The sequence below is a fragment of the Dermacentor albipictus genome, chromosome 2 (assembly GCF_038994185.2).
Source record: "Dermacentor albipictus isolate Rhodes 1998 colony chromosome 2, USDA_Dalb.pri_finalv2, whole genome shotgun sequence".
Lineage (NCBI taxonomy): Eukaryota > Metazoa > Arthropoda > Arachnida > Ixodida > Ixodidae > Dermacentor > Dermacentor albipictus.
In genome coordinates this window covers 13,531,366-13,548,008 of record NC_091822.1, presented here as the reverse complement: position 1 = coordinate 13,548,008, position 16,643 = coordinate 13,531,366, and the positions used below count along the sequence as shown (strand labels likewise).

The 16,643-nt window shown below is 48.4% G+C and overlaps 1 protein-coding gene across 2 annotated transcripts in view; it reads right to left on the bottom strand.

Annotated features, from left to right (window-relative positions):
* Positions 1-16,643, bottom strand: part of LOC135910887 (uncharacterized) — a 292,350-nt gene that overhangs the window by 75,570 nt on the left and 200,137 nt on the right. The window contains exon 1 of one of the 2 annotated variants that reach the window (XM_070532772.1): positions 11,687-12,010. The exons of the other annotated variant lie outside the window; for it this stretch is intronic. Coding sequence (XP_070388873.1) covers positions 11,687-11,974 — 288 coding nt within the window. The 5' untranslated portion in view covers positions 11,975-12,010. Of the gene's footprint in view, positions 1-11,686; positions 12,011-16,643 lie in introns of those variants that run through there. 2 annotated transcript variants of the gene reach the window in all.

The following is a 16,643-nucleotide window of genomic DNA, read 5'->3' as shown; positions in this document are numbered from 1 at the left end:
CTTTCTATTGCTCATCGACCGCCGGGAAGACACGATCACCATCTGAAGCCTGCCTACTCAACCACTTCTGGTGTCGCGCTTCCTCCAGGTCAGTCCTACTCGCCGCGTGCGCTTCGCAGCGCCGCCGTCGGCGCTTTGCTATTCGTCCGGCTCACGGCTTCCTCGCTAGAAGAGGGTCCCTGTAGCGCACTGCTACTTGCTACAATCGTCCAGTTACAAAAGACGACGAGGACACGGCCAGCAAGCTGGCGGTGCGCGACCAGTAGAATCGGCAGAATCAGGCTTCCGCCTGATTAAGCGAGCTCGCTTCAGCATTTGTAGGCACCAAGCACCAGCCTCTGTCTGTTATTTCCGAACCCACTAACTAAACTTCGTGTCCTGGATTTAAAAGAGTGAATAGTTTGTACGTTTCTTTGCGTGGAAGTGTAGTTGACAATTTATATTCACTGTATTTTTACGTCGTTTGTTGTTATTCTTGTCATGAGCCGAACCACAAAAAGAAGACTGCTACGGAGGTCATCATCGCCAAGGGTCTCCACCATGAAGACAACACCACAGCGCTGGCCGCACACTACGCTGTTCATGCCTGTGGACCCAGTGTAAAATCTGCGACTCCTAAACAGGCAAGTCCTTTCTGCGTTTCTTGAGGGAATCGCGCCAAACGAGATAAAGGACAGGAGAATAAACACACGGAAGAATGTCCTTGCAGTAGATATTCTACACCGTAGTGCACTGCAAAGCCTGCGGCACGTAACGGAGATCGACAAAGTGCAAGTGCGATCCATGATACCTACAGGCTGCAATGGCACTGTCGGCGTCATTTATGATGTTGATATTTCTATACCAACCAACGACTTACCAATATCAATGGAGCCAACTACAGAAGGCACTCTTATCACGCACATCATAGGACTTGGCAACACCCGTTGCCTGAAGCTGTGGTTTGAGGGAGACAGCCTTCCCGCACACGTCAAATTTGGCCATGTCCGCCATCCAGTCCGCCCATACCTACCGAAGCCCTTGCATTGCTACAAATGCTGCAAGATGGGACACGTGAAAGGTGTCTGTAGGAATAACCTTGTGTGCTCACGGCGCGCCGAATCTCATTCAACAGATGCCTGCCGCAAAACTGTGTCAAAGCGCCCTAACTGCCATGGTACCCATAATGCCTCATCCAATGATTGCCCGCAGGTGAGGAACGAGCGAGCAGTACTCAAACGTATGGTACGGCACCATTCAAGACACAGAGAGGCTGCCGCTGCTCTCAGGTGACGACGACATCGCCACCGAATAACATCACGAAGAGTTACATCTACTGAAAGATATACACCATTTTCCGGCAAAGCAGCTACCGTATCAACGCCGACTTCCACAAAGACAGACACGGCGAAAATGAAGGAAGGGGCAAGACTCGCACCTCCTGAAGAGTGGCCTAGCTACACTTTCATGAGCACAACCTGCCTCGGAGTGACATCAAATTGTGCCACCCTCAGTGACCTCATGAACCGCTGATGGGACGACGACTGAGGATCGCCAAGTCATAGTGATGCTGAAGTCACTTATGGACGCCATGCGCATTCTACTGAGCAGCATGAAAACCCCGTCGGCACCTTGAGTCCGGTGCTTGCGGCTCTAGGGTAAAACCACGGCCCGAGAAATGCCGTCGTTTCAAGAGGAGGCCAAGAATGCATCTGTCTTTCAGTGGAACGCCAGAGGGCTGAAGTCACGCATGTCTCACTTTAAACAGTTTGTCTTTACGCACCAAATTGTCTAAAGTCGAACATGCGTGACTTTAGACAGCTTGTCTTTACGCTCAAGGCAGACAGTTGGGCTTGATGGTGTGTCATCATTATTCAAAAGTTAGCGCTCGTCCTGTCGTCTTCTCTGTCTGTGTCCCCGCTATTTTGCGCTAGTCTTTTGAATAATGTCCTTACGCACCAGGAAAGAAGAAGACGACGGTGCGAGCGGTCGCATGTTTCCTTGGCGTCTCCATTTTTTCTTTTTGTGTCTACCCAATCACTTCAAGAGCCTGATTTCCTGCCTGCACCTATCTGAGTGTTATCGGCACTTCTTGACAGTTATTTTAGCAACTCCTACGTCCCTTACGTGAGCCGCAGCGCTTTTTAAGGCTCTCGGCTGACCGTCTCGCTGCTGGGCCTTGCTCCGCCTAGCATGGGCGCAGGAACGGAGCGCGATGCCGCTGGCATCGATGGCGCGCGCACCTGGCGCGAGATCCACGATAACCTCTCAAGACAGCGTCAGCATCCTTCGCCCCCAGCATAACCTACAGTGGCTCATAGGACTCAATCAAGAGCATAACCGAAGCCCCCGCCGCAGCCTTGCAGCGATTATAAAATCATTCTAAGGGTTCATGGGGGCCTCAACTGCGCTGGAATCCATGCATGCATACTCAGACAAGTCATCCTCAAGGTTGCGGGGCTGCCCATCACCGACCGCACCAGTTCTGACCAAATTCGTGTCAACACCATCAACAATACCGTTCTAATCAGCACACCAGACATGGGACGTGCATATCTCTACTACAACATTTAGAGTCTGCGATTCAATGGTAACCCTTACGAAGTCGCCACCCATGTGGCCGATCGCATCGATACCTGCAGAGGATGCATTCACTTGCCCCCAGATTACTCAGATGACATCGCCTCAACCCTCCGCAGATGCAACCCAACGTTGATTATTGGTGGTGCATGATGCCTGGGCAATACGAAACCATCATGGTCATATTCCAAGGCAAAGTCATCCCTTTCTACGTCAACTACGACGGCTGTTCACTTTGATGCCACCCCTTCAGGCAGAAGGTAGAAGCCTGCACCCGATGCCGCGGGATTGGTCATCGCCAGTACGTCTGAACTAATGCCACCGACACACTCTGCCCCAAGTGTGGAATGAAAGACGCACCCATGGACCACGAATGTCACCCGATATGTGTTGTGTGCAACAGAAACCATCAAACCGGCTCCTCACTGTGTAAACAAAGGTTCAAATCGCGCCCTACACATCCCAGGCATAAACAAGACACTTCCCCCACCAACCGAACTCGCAGTCTCGACCGCACTCGCGACTCAAGCAGGCGAAGAAGTCGCAGCAAAAGCAAGGACCGCGGGCCTCTCTATGCAACCCAAGACGTCGCCTGGCCAGCTCTATCATCAAGCCCTACTCTCGCCAACTCCTCGCGCAACCCACCCAAGGAAACCTGGGCCAAAGTAGCCTCTTCCAGCTGCTCCTCAAACCAGACTACTAATAATGAATCCCTCCTTGAAGAAAGTAAAATTCTAAAAGCCGAAATTCAAAGACTTAAACTAGAACTCCAATCTCGTCACCCCTCTGCTTCAACCTGTGAAGCCCCTCTCTCTAACACGACCCTTTTGTCTCATCATCCATCAGCCCTACCTGAAACCTCTTCACTCCGTCCCATGGACCCTAGCCCCTCCACTGAACGGGAACCACTTCACCCTCCCCCCAGCAAACGTAAAACTCCGAGCACTCCGCGATCAGAGGACACCCTGGACGAGACAATCTTCAATTATAACGACAGGCTAACCGCTTTGGAGACTAAATTCCATAATATACTCACTGCAATTGAAAAAATTGATGCACAGCCAGGAATGAAAAGCTCGACAAATTTCTTGAATTCGTACAAGCACACATCCAACAAACTACAAGTTGGATAGCTGGAGCAACCGCGAATCATCCTACCATAGTTGCACCTGCTCGGTCCTCCTCCCCACCAGCTCTGCTTAACAATGGCCAATAACCCGAGACGCTCCGAGTTTGAAGTGTGGCAGTGGAACTGTAGGTGGTTTCGAAAAAAGAAAGCACACCTCCAGCAGTTTCTAGCCTCCTCTTTTAATCTCCCAGCTGTCATTGCGCTTCAGGAAACTCACGGACTAATCAGCTTCTCACGTTATACTATCAGACCAATAAGGTCTCCCGGCCGGATACGGCAATTCCTATGCAAAAGCACCTTGCTGACAATCACTCCCAATTTGACAGCATCGATATAGAGCACGATTTTCTAGAAATTATTCCTCGCAAAAATAATGCGCCTAGCCTTTACATTCTCAATACCTATAGTCGCCCACAAGACAAACATCACCGCTTTCACTCCCTTTTCGCTCAAGCTATTGCCGCTGCCACCCACCACCCTCTCCTAATTCTTGGAGATTTCAACGCACCCAACCATTTGTGGGGTCACCCCGTTTCTACTCCTAAGGGCAGAGCCCTATGGATCCACATACAAGACCACAGACTCACATTATATAACGACATCGATGCACCAACCAGGCTTGGCAACAGCGTAGCTAAGGACATCTCCCCCGATCTTACGCTTACACACAGTATCCAACACGTCACATGGCAGGACTCACAAGTTAACCTCGGTAGCGACCATTACATCATTACCATCACACTACTGTTCAAACAAAATCCTTTTGCACACAAACGCCTCAGCCTTACAAAATAGGAAAATTTTCGAGAGGCCCGCGAGATATGAGCTCCCACAAACACTCAACACATTTCAGGATGTGTTCAGCAACTGCACTCAGACGCCCAGATGCACACTACCACTCTGCCCCCCGAAACCGCTCTCACTATGGTTGATTCCAAGCTTCTACACATGTGGGAAGCCAAACAATCTTTTCTCAAACGGTGGAAGAGGCAACGGTTCAACCGAAAACTAAGACTCAGAATTTCAAATTAGACCTCGAGATCCAGGAGTACGCCACAAAACTGGCCTGCCAGCGGTGGGGCCAGGTATGTGAAAGCATAGATGACAACCTCGATAACAAGCGCACATGTCAACTTTTGCGACACTTATTAGACCCTACCACATCGCACACACACCACAACCATAGCATAAACAAACTGCTACATGCACAGAAAAACAATTTCAATGGATTCTTCGACGACCTCCGCCATAAACATCTGCCTCCCGCTCAGAAGTATGACATGCCAAAATATACTGGCGAACCCAACGAGCTACTTAGCACCGCTATCACGGAAGCAGAGGTTCGCCATGCCCTCGCAACCCTGCGCACAATGTCAGCACCAGGCCCCGACCTTATTAACAATAAGATACTCCGCAATTTAGACGACAACTCTGTCACAGCCATCCCGGCGTACTTCAATCACTGCTTTGACACTGGCACGCTCCCTAGTTCATGGAAAGATGCCAGGGAAATTTTTATCCCAAAGCCAAACAAACCACTCAACACTTCTAATCTCAGGCCTATATCACTAACCTCTTGTCTAGGTAAAACACTCGAATAAGTCATCCTCAACCGACTCAGTAAATACATGGAAGACAACAATATTTATACATCAGAAATGGTAGGTTTTCGAAAATCTCTCTCATGCCAGGATATCATGCTTCGAATGAAGCATGACATCATTCACCCAATAGCCCTCTAGATACGCAAGCAATCCTCAGTCTGGACCTCCACGGAGCCTTCAATAACGTTTCACATACCGCCATCTTCCGAGAGCTTAATCTCATTGGGGTTGGCAGAAAGACATATGACTACATATGCACCTTCTTATCCAACCGTACCGCAACGATATACATAGGCACAGAGCAATCCCTTTCGTACGCTTTAGGTAGCTACGGAACGCCCGAAGGCTCAGTGCTGTCCACTTTTCTTTTTCATCTTTCTATGATGCCGATGGCGCAAGCATTGCGGTTTATTCCCGATCTCAAGTTTTCACTCTACGCCGATGACCTCCCTCTTTGGACGAGTGGTGGCTCTGATGGAGAGATTCAAGACACTCTACAGGCCGCAGCAGACGCCGTCGTGGCTCATGCCGGGGCTATGAATCTCACATGCTCCCCTAAAAAATCCGAGCTACTTCTTCTGGCATCCCACTGGTGGGCCAGAACATCCAGACCACATCCACGTTACAAGAGTGGACAGGCTCCGGGTGCTCGGTTTACACATTCAAAGCAACCGGCTCAACATATATACCCTACATACACTCCACACCACAGTCGATCCAACCCTGCGCCTTCTAGGGCGAGTTTCCAATAAACATGGCGTACTAAAGGATGCCGAACTTCTCCGCTTGATCCAGGCCTTCGTTATCAGTAAGATTACATTCGCAACACCATATCTACATTTCCTTAAATCAGAATCAGATAAGATCGACACTCTTTTACGCAAAATATATAAATTCGCTCTGGGGGTCCACATACGTACCTGCACTGAAAGGCTAATGCTTACTGGAACTTTCAACACGCTTACTGAACTCACAGAAGCCCACCTCACATCTCAATATAGCAGACTTTCTAACACCGCAACAGGTCGAGACATTCTACGAACTCTTTCTATCACTCCGGCACCCATCATCAAGACTACATACACCATTCCACATCACATACACGAGAACCTCTGCATACCCCCCATTCCTAAAAACATGCACCCTGTGCACCACAAACAGCGTCGGAGGCAGTGAGCAAAGGCTCTCCAAAAACAATTCTCCAACTCAAAAGACGTGCTCTATGTTCATGCCGCCGAATATGGGAACAGAAATCATTATGCAATATCAGTCATTACTCTCACGGCCATGTCGCTGCGGCCGCCTCCATTCCTGGCTCTTCCTCGGAGGAGGAGGAGGAAGCGGCCATAGCCCTGGCCCTCACAATCTGAAATTCATCAATTATCGTTAGCGACTCCAAAGCAGCCATACATAACTTAGGAGCGGGTAGGGTCTCTAACCAACCCCTTCTCTCCTCATGGCCCACCCTTTCCATCAAACTGTGGCATTAATCTGGACTCCCACGCATGCGGGCCTTGCCGGAAACGAGGTGGCTCATGCCAGTTCCCGAGGATTTACAGTCCAGGCTCAGGCATCAGATGTGTCGGACCTCGCCACGGAGGAGGCGCCGTTTACAGCGCGGGATCGACTTATTACTTACCACAACATCTGTACACACTACCGATTAGACCGCTTAACCTTTCCGCCACTCATGGGCAAATCTCCGCGTAGGTGTGAAGTTCTGTGGCGACAGCTGCAGACTCACACCTTTCCGTCCCCTTACGTCCTGCACCGCATTCATCCCGCCATTTAACTTTCTACCTCTTGTATATTCTGTGTCTCTCCCAAAGCAGACTTAAACCACATCATGTGGAGGTGCCCTAAGCACCCCCTTTCCTCAAGCAATTAATATCTAGTGAGGAGCAGTGGGAGGCTGCCTTGCGCAGCTCCAGGCCCGATGTTGGCTGAGAGAATAAAGGAGGCCTACTTCAAGCAGTTCCTCCCCCCACCCTCTATTCCATAGCCCCCTTCCCTTTAAAGAGGGATAAAGTTTTTCATCATCATCATTTACGCACCAATTCCCCATTATCGTGATTTGCGAGCCCAACCTGTCAGCTCCCAACAGACTGTCCGGGTCTGAGTGCTTTATGTCCTCTACCCACGGAGATTGCAGCAAGGTTGTTGTGTTTACACGCCGTGACTTGACTTATGTACATCACCCAGTACCTCCTGACGAAGCAAATCAATACGTTTGCTTAACAGTGAAGAAGAAAAAGCTCACGTTCACAATTCTTGGAGCCTATTTATCTTCAAAAAGCCGTCTAGATTGTGAGCGCCTACGGGGAATTTTGACATCGACTCCACAGCCGTGGGTGCTCACTGGTGACTTTAACGGCCTCCTATGGGGAAGCTCCAAAGTGAACTCTAGAGGCAGAACGTTGGTGCCTTTTGCCTGTGAACGCGAATTTTGCCTCTCAAATGATGGAAGCCCTACTCATTTTTTATTTATTTTATTTCAGAATACTGCCGGCTTCCATTTGGAAGCCCAGGCAGGAGTGGTACAACATCACGTGATTTCAAACTTTTTCCTCAAGGGGATAAAAAATAAATAAATAAAAAGAGTAAAAAAACAGTCTAATAGGCAAAGTAAACATATGCAAATACACAAAAGAAATACAATGATGCCGTCACATTGCTGCCAATAGCAAAGGCGTAATAAATGAGTCATCAGAATTTGTAACAAGCAAAGGTACAGTGAATGCATGGCATTACAAGCACGTCTGTACTGCAGATAAGAAGGAATCTGGAGTGGCTGAGTTGACCAGGCTTTGCGGAAGAGCGTTCCATTCGCGAATTGTCTTGGGCAGGAAGGAATAAAGATATGCGTTTGTTCTAGCGCGCGGCAATAATATTGTTTGATTGTGCTTACCTCTGGTCAGTCGCGATTTGTTAAATTGCATGTAGTTGTCAAATCTCATTTTAGTGTGGTTGTTAACTATGTTATACATTGCTTGTAGACAGTGCATTTTGCGACGAGTTTCTAGTGTCTGGAGCCCAGATCGCAACCTTAAAGAGGTGACTGAAATGCGCCAATTGTAAGCATTGTAGATAAATCTAAGAGCTTTTTTTTTGTACTCTTTCGATAATGTCTATACCAGCCTTTGTGAGGGTCCCAGACTATATCGGAATACTCGAGTGTTGGCCTAATAATTGCCTTATATGCAGTTAATTTGGTAGCACTAGTGCAGTTTTTTAAACGGTGCTTTAATAACCATAACTTTTTCATTGCTGCCGCAGAAACATACCTAACGTGAGCGGTATAGCTCATCTTGGAATCAATTGTAATTCCAAGATATGTGAATTCCTCTACCTGTTTAATGTCCATATTATTTATCGTGTAAGTGCAAATTAGCGGATTTTTTTTACGTGTAATAACCATGTGCGCGCATTTCGAGATGTTTAGGGTCATATGCCACTGGATACACCAGTCGTGTATTGCTATTAGATAGTCAGTTAAGCTAGATTGGTCATCCACAGATTGAATGCTCGAGTAAACAATACAATCGTCCGCAAAAAAGCGACACCGCACGGAAAATTTGCAAGCCAGGTCATTTAGGTAGATAAGAAAAAGAAGTGGCCCTAAAACCGAGCCCTGTGGAACGCCCGAAAGTACAGAGGCGAGCGATGAATTCGAAGCACCTATGCTGACAAATTGTTTTCGATGCGTCGAGTACGAATCAAGCCAACGCAAAATTTGTTCGTTGCGTATGATGCTGTTTAGCTGTATCATCATTTTTTTGTGTGAAACCCGATCGAAAGCTTTCTTGAAATATAAAAAAATAATGTCTACCTGCCCACCTTGATCCAAGATTGCCAGTATTTCGTTGGTCATATGAAGTAACTGCGTAGTGGTAGAAAAGCCACGCCTGAATCCGTGCTGACTCTCACTAAACAAGTCATTATTTTCTAAAAAGGAACTTAAATGCTTACAAATAAAGTGTTCCATAACTTTAGAAGCGGTGCAGAGTAGGGAGATAGGTCTGTAATTTTCTACATTAAGCTTGTCTCCCTTTTTGTGGACTGGGACTACTTTGGCGACTTTCCAGTCGTTAGGCAGATCCCCTTCGTTTAAACTTACGTTAAATATTATGAACAGGTATTTCGCGGACCATTCGGCGTACCGATTAAGAAAAGCGTTAGGTATGTCGTCAGGACCTGCAGATTTTTTGGGATCTAAGTTTAGCAGTGACGAAAATATGCCTTCCTCAAATATGACAAGATCTGGAAGCTTGAGACCAACGCCATGAGTATCATCTTTCTGGGTGAGTTCACGTAAAAATACTGACGAAAGAAACGTGTTAAAAGCTTCCGCAATGCGCTGAGTGTCGGTAACTTCGACATCATTCAGTTTTATCTTGTCTACAAGACTGTTCCGCTTCGATATATGCATCCAAATCTTCCTTGGGTTGTTTTTTAAAAAGTTGTGCATTCTGACATTAAAGAAATGGTATTTACTTAATTTTAATTCTGATCTAAGATCTGCTCGGAGGGACGCCAAAACAGAGTGGCTTGACCGACAGCATGTTAAACGTTTTAATCGACGCTTTAAGTGCAGGATATTACGAGTAATCCACGGGTTTTTTCGGTTGACTTTCTTCCGCTTTTTAGGAACGCACTTTTTGATGCATTCTTGCACGGCGCTCTTAAAGTGCAGCCACAGCTCATTGACGCCTAGGAAACCTTGTCTTTGTTTTTGAGAAAAAGTGTCAAAATCTTGTTCTAAGTAGTCGAGAATGCTTTCGTCTTCGGCGTTAATCAAATCTAAGAATTCTTTCATAGGTTCGCGCGATCGTGCTAACGCAAAGTTACATTTTAAGAGGATAATCTTGTGATCGGATATTCCGGGTAAAACTTCCACGGAAGGGCCCTTTTCAAGAACGGCTTGAGAAACAAAAGCAAGGTCAAGTGTGGTGCTGGAACTGGAAGTGACACGTGTCGGTATCTGCACAAGCTGTGCGAGATTAAAGCAGTACGCAGTTTCAAGCATCATTTCAGACTGTGCGCAAGGCGGTAGTGAGCTCAGTTGTTCCCAGTTTATTGTGGGCAGATTAAAATCGCCGCACATTATAATCTTGTTGTAGCGTTTGGTGTTTATTTGAAGAAATTCATGCAGTGACTGGAGCAACGAAATATCGGCGCTAGGAGGCCTGTAGACTACACCGACTAGTAGGCTGCATTCACACAAATCAACAAGAATCCAGACCATTTCTACGCTCGTCTCGTGAGGAATAATAGTGAAGTCTATTCCCTTTTTTAAGATAATTGCTACGCCGCCCCCTCTTGAGCCACGATCCCTCCTGACCATAATGTGAGAGCTTGGTACTATGTCAGCATCCGAGATGTTTTCGCTTAGCCAAGTTTTAGTTAGGAGTGTTACGTCCGGACGAAAGGCCAAAAGTAAACTTTCTAGTTCTACAGTTTTATTCGTTATACTCCTAGCATTAGCACTTAGCATGGTGAGCTCTCGTGGAGGCAGGAGCATGCCCAATGATTTCTTGTTCTGTTGGCGCTTTGATATGTTGCTCGTACTGTTTACGACGCCTGGTCACTTGTCATTCATAGGGACTGCCTTATTGAGTGTATCGTCCCACCTGTGCAGCTTGCCGTTAATTCTTACCTTGTCGTAAGTTAAAACCACTTTGTCGTGATTGTTCCTGTTTTGCTCTGTGCATTCCCACAACCTTTTTCTTAATAGCTGAACACGAGGCAAAAAATCCTCAGAAATACTGAAAGGGGTCCGTTTGAGACGGCCACCGTTACTGAGAATCTTTATCTTGTCCCGCCCATCAACTAGTTTAAGTATGACTGGGCGGCACTTGTTTTCGCATGGCCTCCCAAGCCTATGTATACGCTCTATTTTAACATTAGGAATTTGTAGCACGTCCTCAAGGAATTTCTTAGAAACTTCCTGTTCTAACGTCTGGTGTTGCTCACCCTTTCTTTCCTGTAGCCCATAAAGAATTAAGTTGTTCCGTCTGCTTCTGTTTTCCAATTCGTCCACTTTAAGATTGAGATGATCGACGGTTGTTTGTAATTTATCAACTTTACACATGTAATCGGCGACAGTGACTGCGACATCATCAATTTTCTTATCAATAGAATTCAATTTATCTTCAAGCCGCTGGCTTGAAGAGCTCATGGTTGCCTTGATCTCGCGTATTTCATGCATTATGTTTTTAAGCATTTCATCCGTAGACGGCCCCGGATTCGATTCAATATCCCCGCAGCATGAGATAATATCTACAAAACACAAATGCACATTCGTCAACATTGCGAGCAGTGGCCGTGGGCACGGCAAAATGAGCAGACAAGGGTTGTTACTACGGTAGCTGTGAATTTGGCGATAGTCGCTCACCTGGATGAAAAACAAGAGCGGATTGTTCAGATGCATTGTCCCGATACTTTCGCCATGCCCACTGAACGGTCGCTGTCCCTTGGCTGCTTTTATGTAGCCCAGCAGAAGTGATGTAGACGATAGGGGCGCTTCCTGTCCTTCGAACCACGTCGTCGTTGTGCGCAGGCCCGAAGTGTCGATATCCAGAGATTGTTCCGAGACGTTGCGATGGCGCCCATGCTGCAGTGTCGTCCCTTGAAGAGCAGCAGGTTGATAGTAATCCATGGGCAATTCTTGACCGGCACTCATCAGAAGCACGGCCTGGATGAAAAACAAGAGCGGATTGTTCAGATGCATTGTCCCGATACTTTCGCCATGCCCACTGCACGGTCGCTGTCCCTTGGCTGCTTTTATGTAGCCCAGCAGAAGTGATGTAGACGATAGGGGCGCTTCCTGTCCTTCGAACCACGTCGTCGTTGTGCGCAGGCCCGAAGTGTCGATATCCAGAGATTGTTCCGAGACGTTGCGATGGCGCCCATGCTGCAGTGTCGTCCCTTGAAGAGCAGCAGGTTGATAGTAATGCATGGGCAATTCTTGACCGGCACTCATCAGAAGCACGGCCTGGATGAAAAACAAGAGCGGATAGTTCAGATGCATTGTCCCGATACTTTCGCCATGCCCACTCTATCTATCTACGTGGATCAGCGTATAGCAGCTGCTTGGATCTTACCTTCGTTTCACGCTCGCTTTCGAGAAGAGTGCACTGGTTTTCGGATTTAGAAACGCGGGGTAGTGACCACATTTCAACTTATTTGATGATCGAAGGCTTGACTAGCTCCAAGTTCTTCAGTACCATCCAGTGCACCGATTGGCCTAAATACAACATAATAATGGAAGACAGTTGTGACGGCACCTCCTATAGCCTATAGGGCGCGATAAAGGATGCCATACAAACAACCACCCGTTTGCTTTCGAATAGTTCGCCCCACACCGATTTCGATATCGAACTAGCGAAACTTCGGCCAATTCGCTGTCGTGCGAAGCGAAGATATAGACGCACGAAGTCCAATTATGATTTGAGATTGGCTAGACGAACACAAAAGTCAATACAGCATCACATGGACAAGCTAGTTTCGCGACAATGGGTATCCTTTTGCGAGTCCCTGGTGCCACGAAAATCTTTTTCGTTCATATGGAGGACTGTTCGTGGCCTTCGCACAACCTTTGGTCAGCGTTACCCGTTTAAATCTCCTGCACGTTATCTACAATGTAGAGATATTGACGTCGCTGAATCTTTCTGCAGAAAGATTGCTGGCGAAGCGAATTCCGATGGAACGGGTACGGGAAGGCTCGACCACCCACTCTTCTCACGTGACCCCCGCATGGAATGCCCTTTTTCTACGGAAGAACTAGAAGCTGCGCTGGCTTTGTGCAGGCGTTCTTCAGCACCAGGACCTGACGGCATTACATACCGTGCCCTGTGTAACCTAGGAGACCAAGCCCGGAAGGCACTCTTGCTCCTGTACAACGACTCCTGGCAGATGGGTACGGTTCCGCGAGAATGGAAGTCAACTCGCCTCATTCCACTCCTCAAAGCTGGCAAGTCACCTTTGGACATTTCCTCATACCGTCCGATCGCACTTGCCATCTGTGTCGGAAAAACAACAGAAAGAATGATTTTAACACGTCTGGAATGGTACTTACAGTACTATGAAATCTACCCACATGCTATGGCCGGATTCAGATGTGGCCGCTCATCAACAGACATTGTTGACTTGATAACATTTGTGCAGCACCAAAAGGCCTGTAAGCGGCGACCTGCTGCTCTGTTTCTAGACGTTAAAGGGGCTTATGATAATGTCACCCATGAAGCCATCCTTAGCACGTTAGAAGCCATCGCACTTGGTGGTAAGGTGTTCACGTGGGTGTGCAACTACTTACAGAGGAGACCATTCTACGTACACACAGAAAATGGCCCGGCATCCAAGCATTACGGTAGCCGAGGAGTCCCTCAAGGCGGAGTGCTTAGCCCGACTTTTTTCAATCACCCTCGGTGGAGTAGTTTACAGCCTGCCAAGCACCGTACGACTTTCCATCTATGCGGACGACATCTGCATTGGGGCATCAGGTGTGACACGGCTTCAGCTTCGCGCTCGGCTTCAGAAGGCAGCCACAATGACATCTTGCTACCTTCGTGAACAAGGACTTGAAATTTCATGCGGGAAGCACGCAATGGTGGCATTACCGAGGAAGCCAATGTCTGGTTACGGCGTATCTATTAACGGACAACTTATACCATACAGAAATCACAGGTTCTTGGGACTCGTAATTGATAGAGACCTGTCTTGGACTCCGCACGTGAATTACGTGAAAAAGCGGCTGAATTCTATCTGTCACCTGTTCAGGTTCCTTGCAGGGAAAAGTTGGGGAGGGTCTATACACGCTATATTGCAGCTGCACATGGCGTTGTTCGCTGGATTCCCGCGATACAGCCTGCCTGCAATATCCAACACCTGCAAGACTAACCTGCGTACGATTCAGAGTATTGAAGCCCAAGCCCTTAAGATATGTCTTGGCTTAGCACACAGTGCATCAACGGCTGAAACCAGGCATTATGCTAGGACCCTTTCCCACCACTTGGCGAGCCTCACTGCTGGAAGGCCCTGCTCGACATTTAGCGGCATTGTCAGTGCACACCGTGCGTCGTTTACTTCAGGGTACGCACCTGCGACCAAGCCAGCGTTTCCTCCGTGGTGTTTGAGCCGTCCACAAGTACATATAATGATTCCAGGACTACAGAAGAAGACAGATCTACCGGCCCCTGCTCTAAAACAGCTGAGCTTACTTCTTTTGCATGAAAAGTACAGCAACCACGTGCACATCTATACCGATGGATCGACAACGTCGTGCAGTTCTGGTGGTGCCGCGGTCATACCAACGCGAGGAATGACACTGCGGTTCAAGACATCGCATGTCCCGACCTCAACGGCGGCAGAACTAACGGCCCTGCGTCGAGCACTGAAATTCATTGATTCTGAAAGACCTAGAAAATGGGCTCTGTTCTGTGATTCAAAACCGGCATTCCAGTGCACGCAGTCAGTTTTCCGATATGGATGTCATGACCAATTGACATACGAAATCGTGAAACTTTACCATGACGTCCAACGAAAAGGTCACGATGTCGTTTTTCAATGGGTACCTGGGCATTGTAGAATCAGTGGCAATGATTCCACCGATAACGCTGCTCGCACAGCACATCAAGAAGAGCACAGCGTTCCAATTCCGCTTTCGAGGACAGACGCTGCAAGGCAGCTTCGACACCTGGCACGCAGTCTCACAGTGACCGAGTGGAACTTGCCAAACTTACGACTTACACGACTGCATCAACTAAACCCCTCCCTGCAACTCCGACCTCCACTCAGACTTACTCGCCGTGAAGCTGCGCTTCTCTGTCACCTTTGGTTAGGAGTTGCCTTCACAAAGGCCGATGAGGCTAGCCATAGGGGTTAATTGGTATGGCATATCTTATTTTGTTATAGCGCAAGCTTGACACGGACAACAGAAAGCACATCTGACACACACACAGCGCTACTTTCAACAACATTTATTTCTCGTTCTCGTCGCTATATATGCACCCTCAACCCGTCATACAGCACGTGTAAAATTTTTGGAAGAATAAACAAAAATATTGTTACGTAGGAAGACACCGACGAAAAGCTATTTACAAGTATATTTACAAGGCAATACGCCGCAGTTGACCAAGAGGCAACAGCCCGCGCTAGCTTCCAATCGTCGTCTTCGTCTTCTTCCTGCTCGGCTCTTCGTCATTGGGAATACTACCCCGTAGCACTACCCCCGGTGGCAAAAGCGCCGTCCCGGAGCGACTAAAGGCTGGACTCTGAAGCAGAGGAGTAGCTCTTGAGCCTACTGACGTGCACGACATCACTAGACGCCAGAGTAGATGACGATGTTGAGCTCACAGGAGCAATTTCATAAGTCACAGGCGTCACCTGGCGCAGCACGCGGTAGGGCCCTGTGTATCGCGAAAGGAGCTTTTCGGAAAGTCCAACGTGACGACAGGGCGACCACAGGAGCACGAGTGCACCAGGCGAAAACTGTACGTCACGGTGGCGGGCGTTGTACCGACGCTGCTGCGTGGTTTGCGAGTCCGTCAGTCGAGCACGGGCAAGCTGGCGTGCATGATCGGCGAGGGCGATGGCGTCGCGCGCATACTCGGTTGTTGAGGTCGCAGCAGGAGGAAGTACCGTGTCAAGGGGCAAGGTCGGTTCGCGACCGTAAAGTAGATAAAATGGAGAAAATCCGGCGGTGTCGTGCCGGGAAGAATTGTAAGCAAAGGTGACGTAAGGAAGGGCAACGTCCCAGTTGTGGTGGTCCTTCGAAACGTACTTGGACAGCATGTCGGTAAGAGTACGGTTTAAGCGCTCTGTCAGGCCATTGGTTTGAGGATGGTATGAGGTAGTCAGCTTGTGTTGAATAGAGCAGGAACGCACAATGTCGGCGATAACTTTCGAGAGGAAGTTACGACCACGGTCAGTAAGCAGCTGTCGCGGGGCGCCATGCACTAAGATAATGTCACGCAAGAGAAAGTCCGCGACGTCAGCGGCGCAACTGGTAGGTAGAGCCCGCGTGATAGCGTATCGGGTGGCGTAATCAGTTGCGACGGCTACCCATTTGTTCTCAGAGGAGGACATGGGAAAGGGACCGAGGAGGTCTAATCCAACACGAAAAAACGGTTCCACAGGGACGGGGATCGGCTGGAGATGACCGGAGGGTAGCACCTGAGGCGTTTTCCGACGCTGGCAGGGATCACAGGCAGCAACATAGCGTCGGACGGAGCGAGCAAGACCAGGCCAATAGAAGCGGCGGCGGACGCGGTCGTACGTGCGGGTTACGCCAAGATGGCCTGCAGTGGGTGCGTCATCCATCTGAAAGAGCACAGTCTGTCGTAGATGTTTTG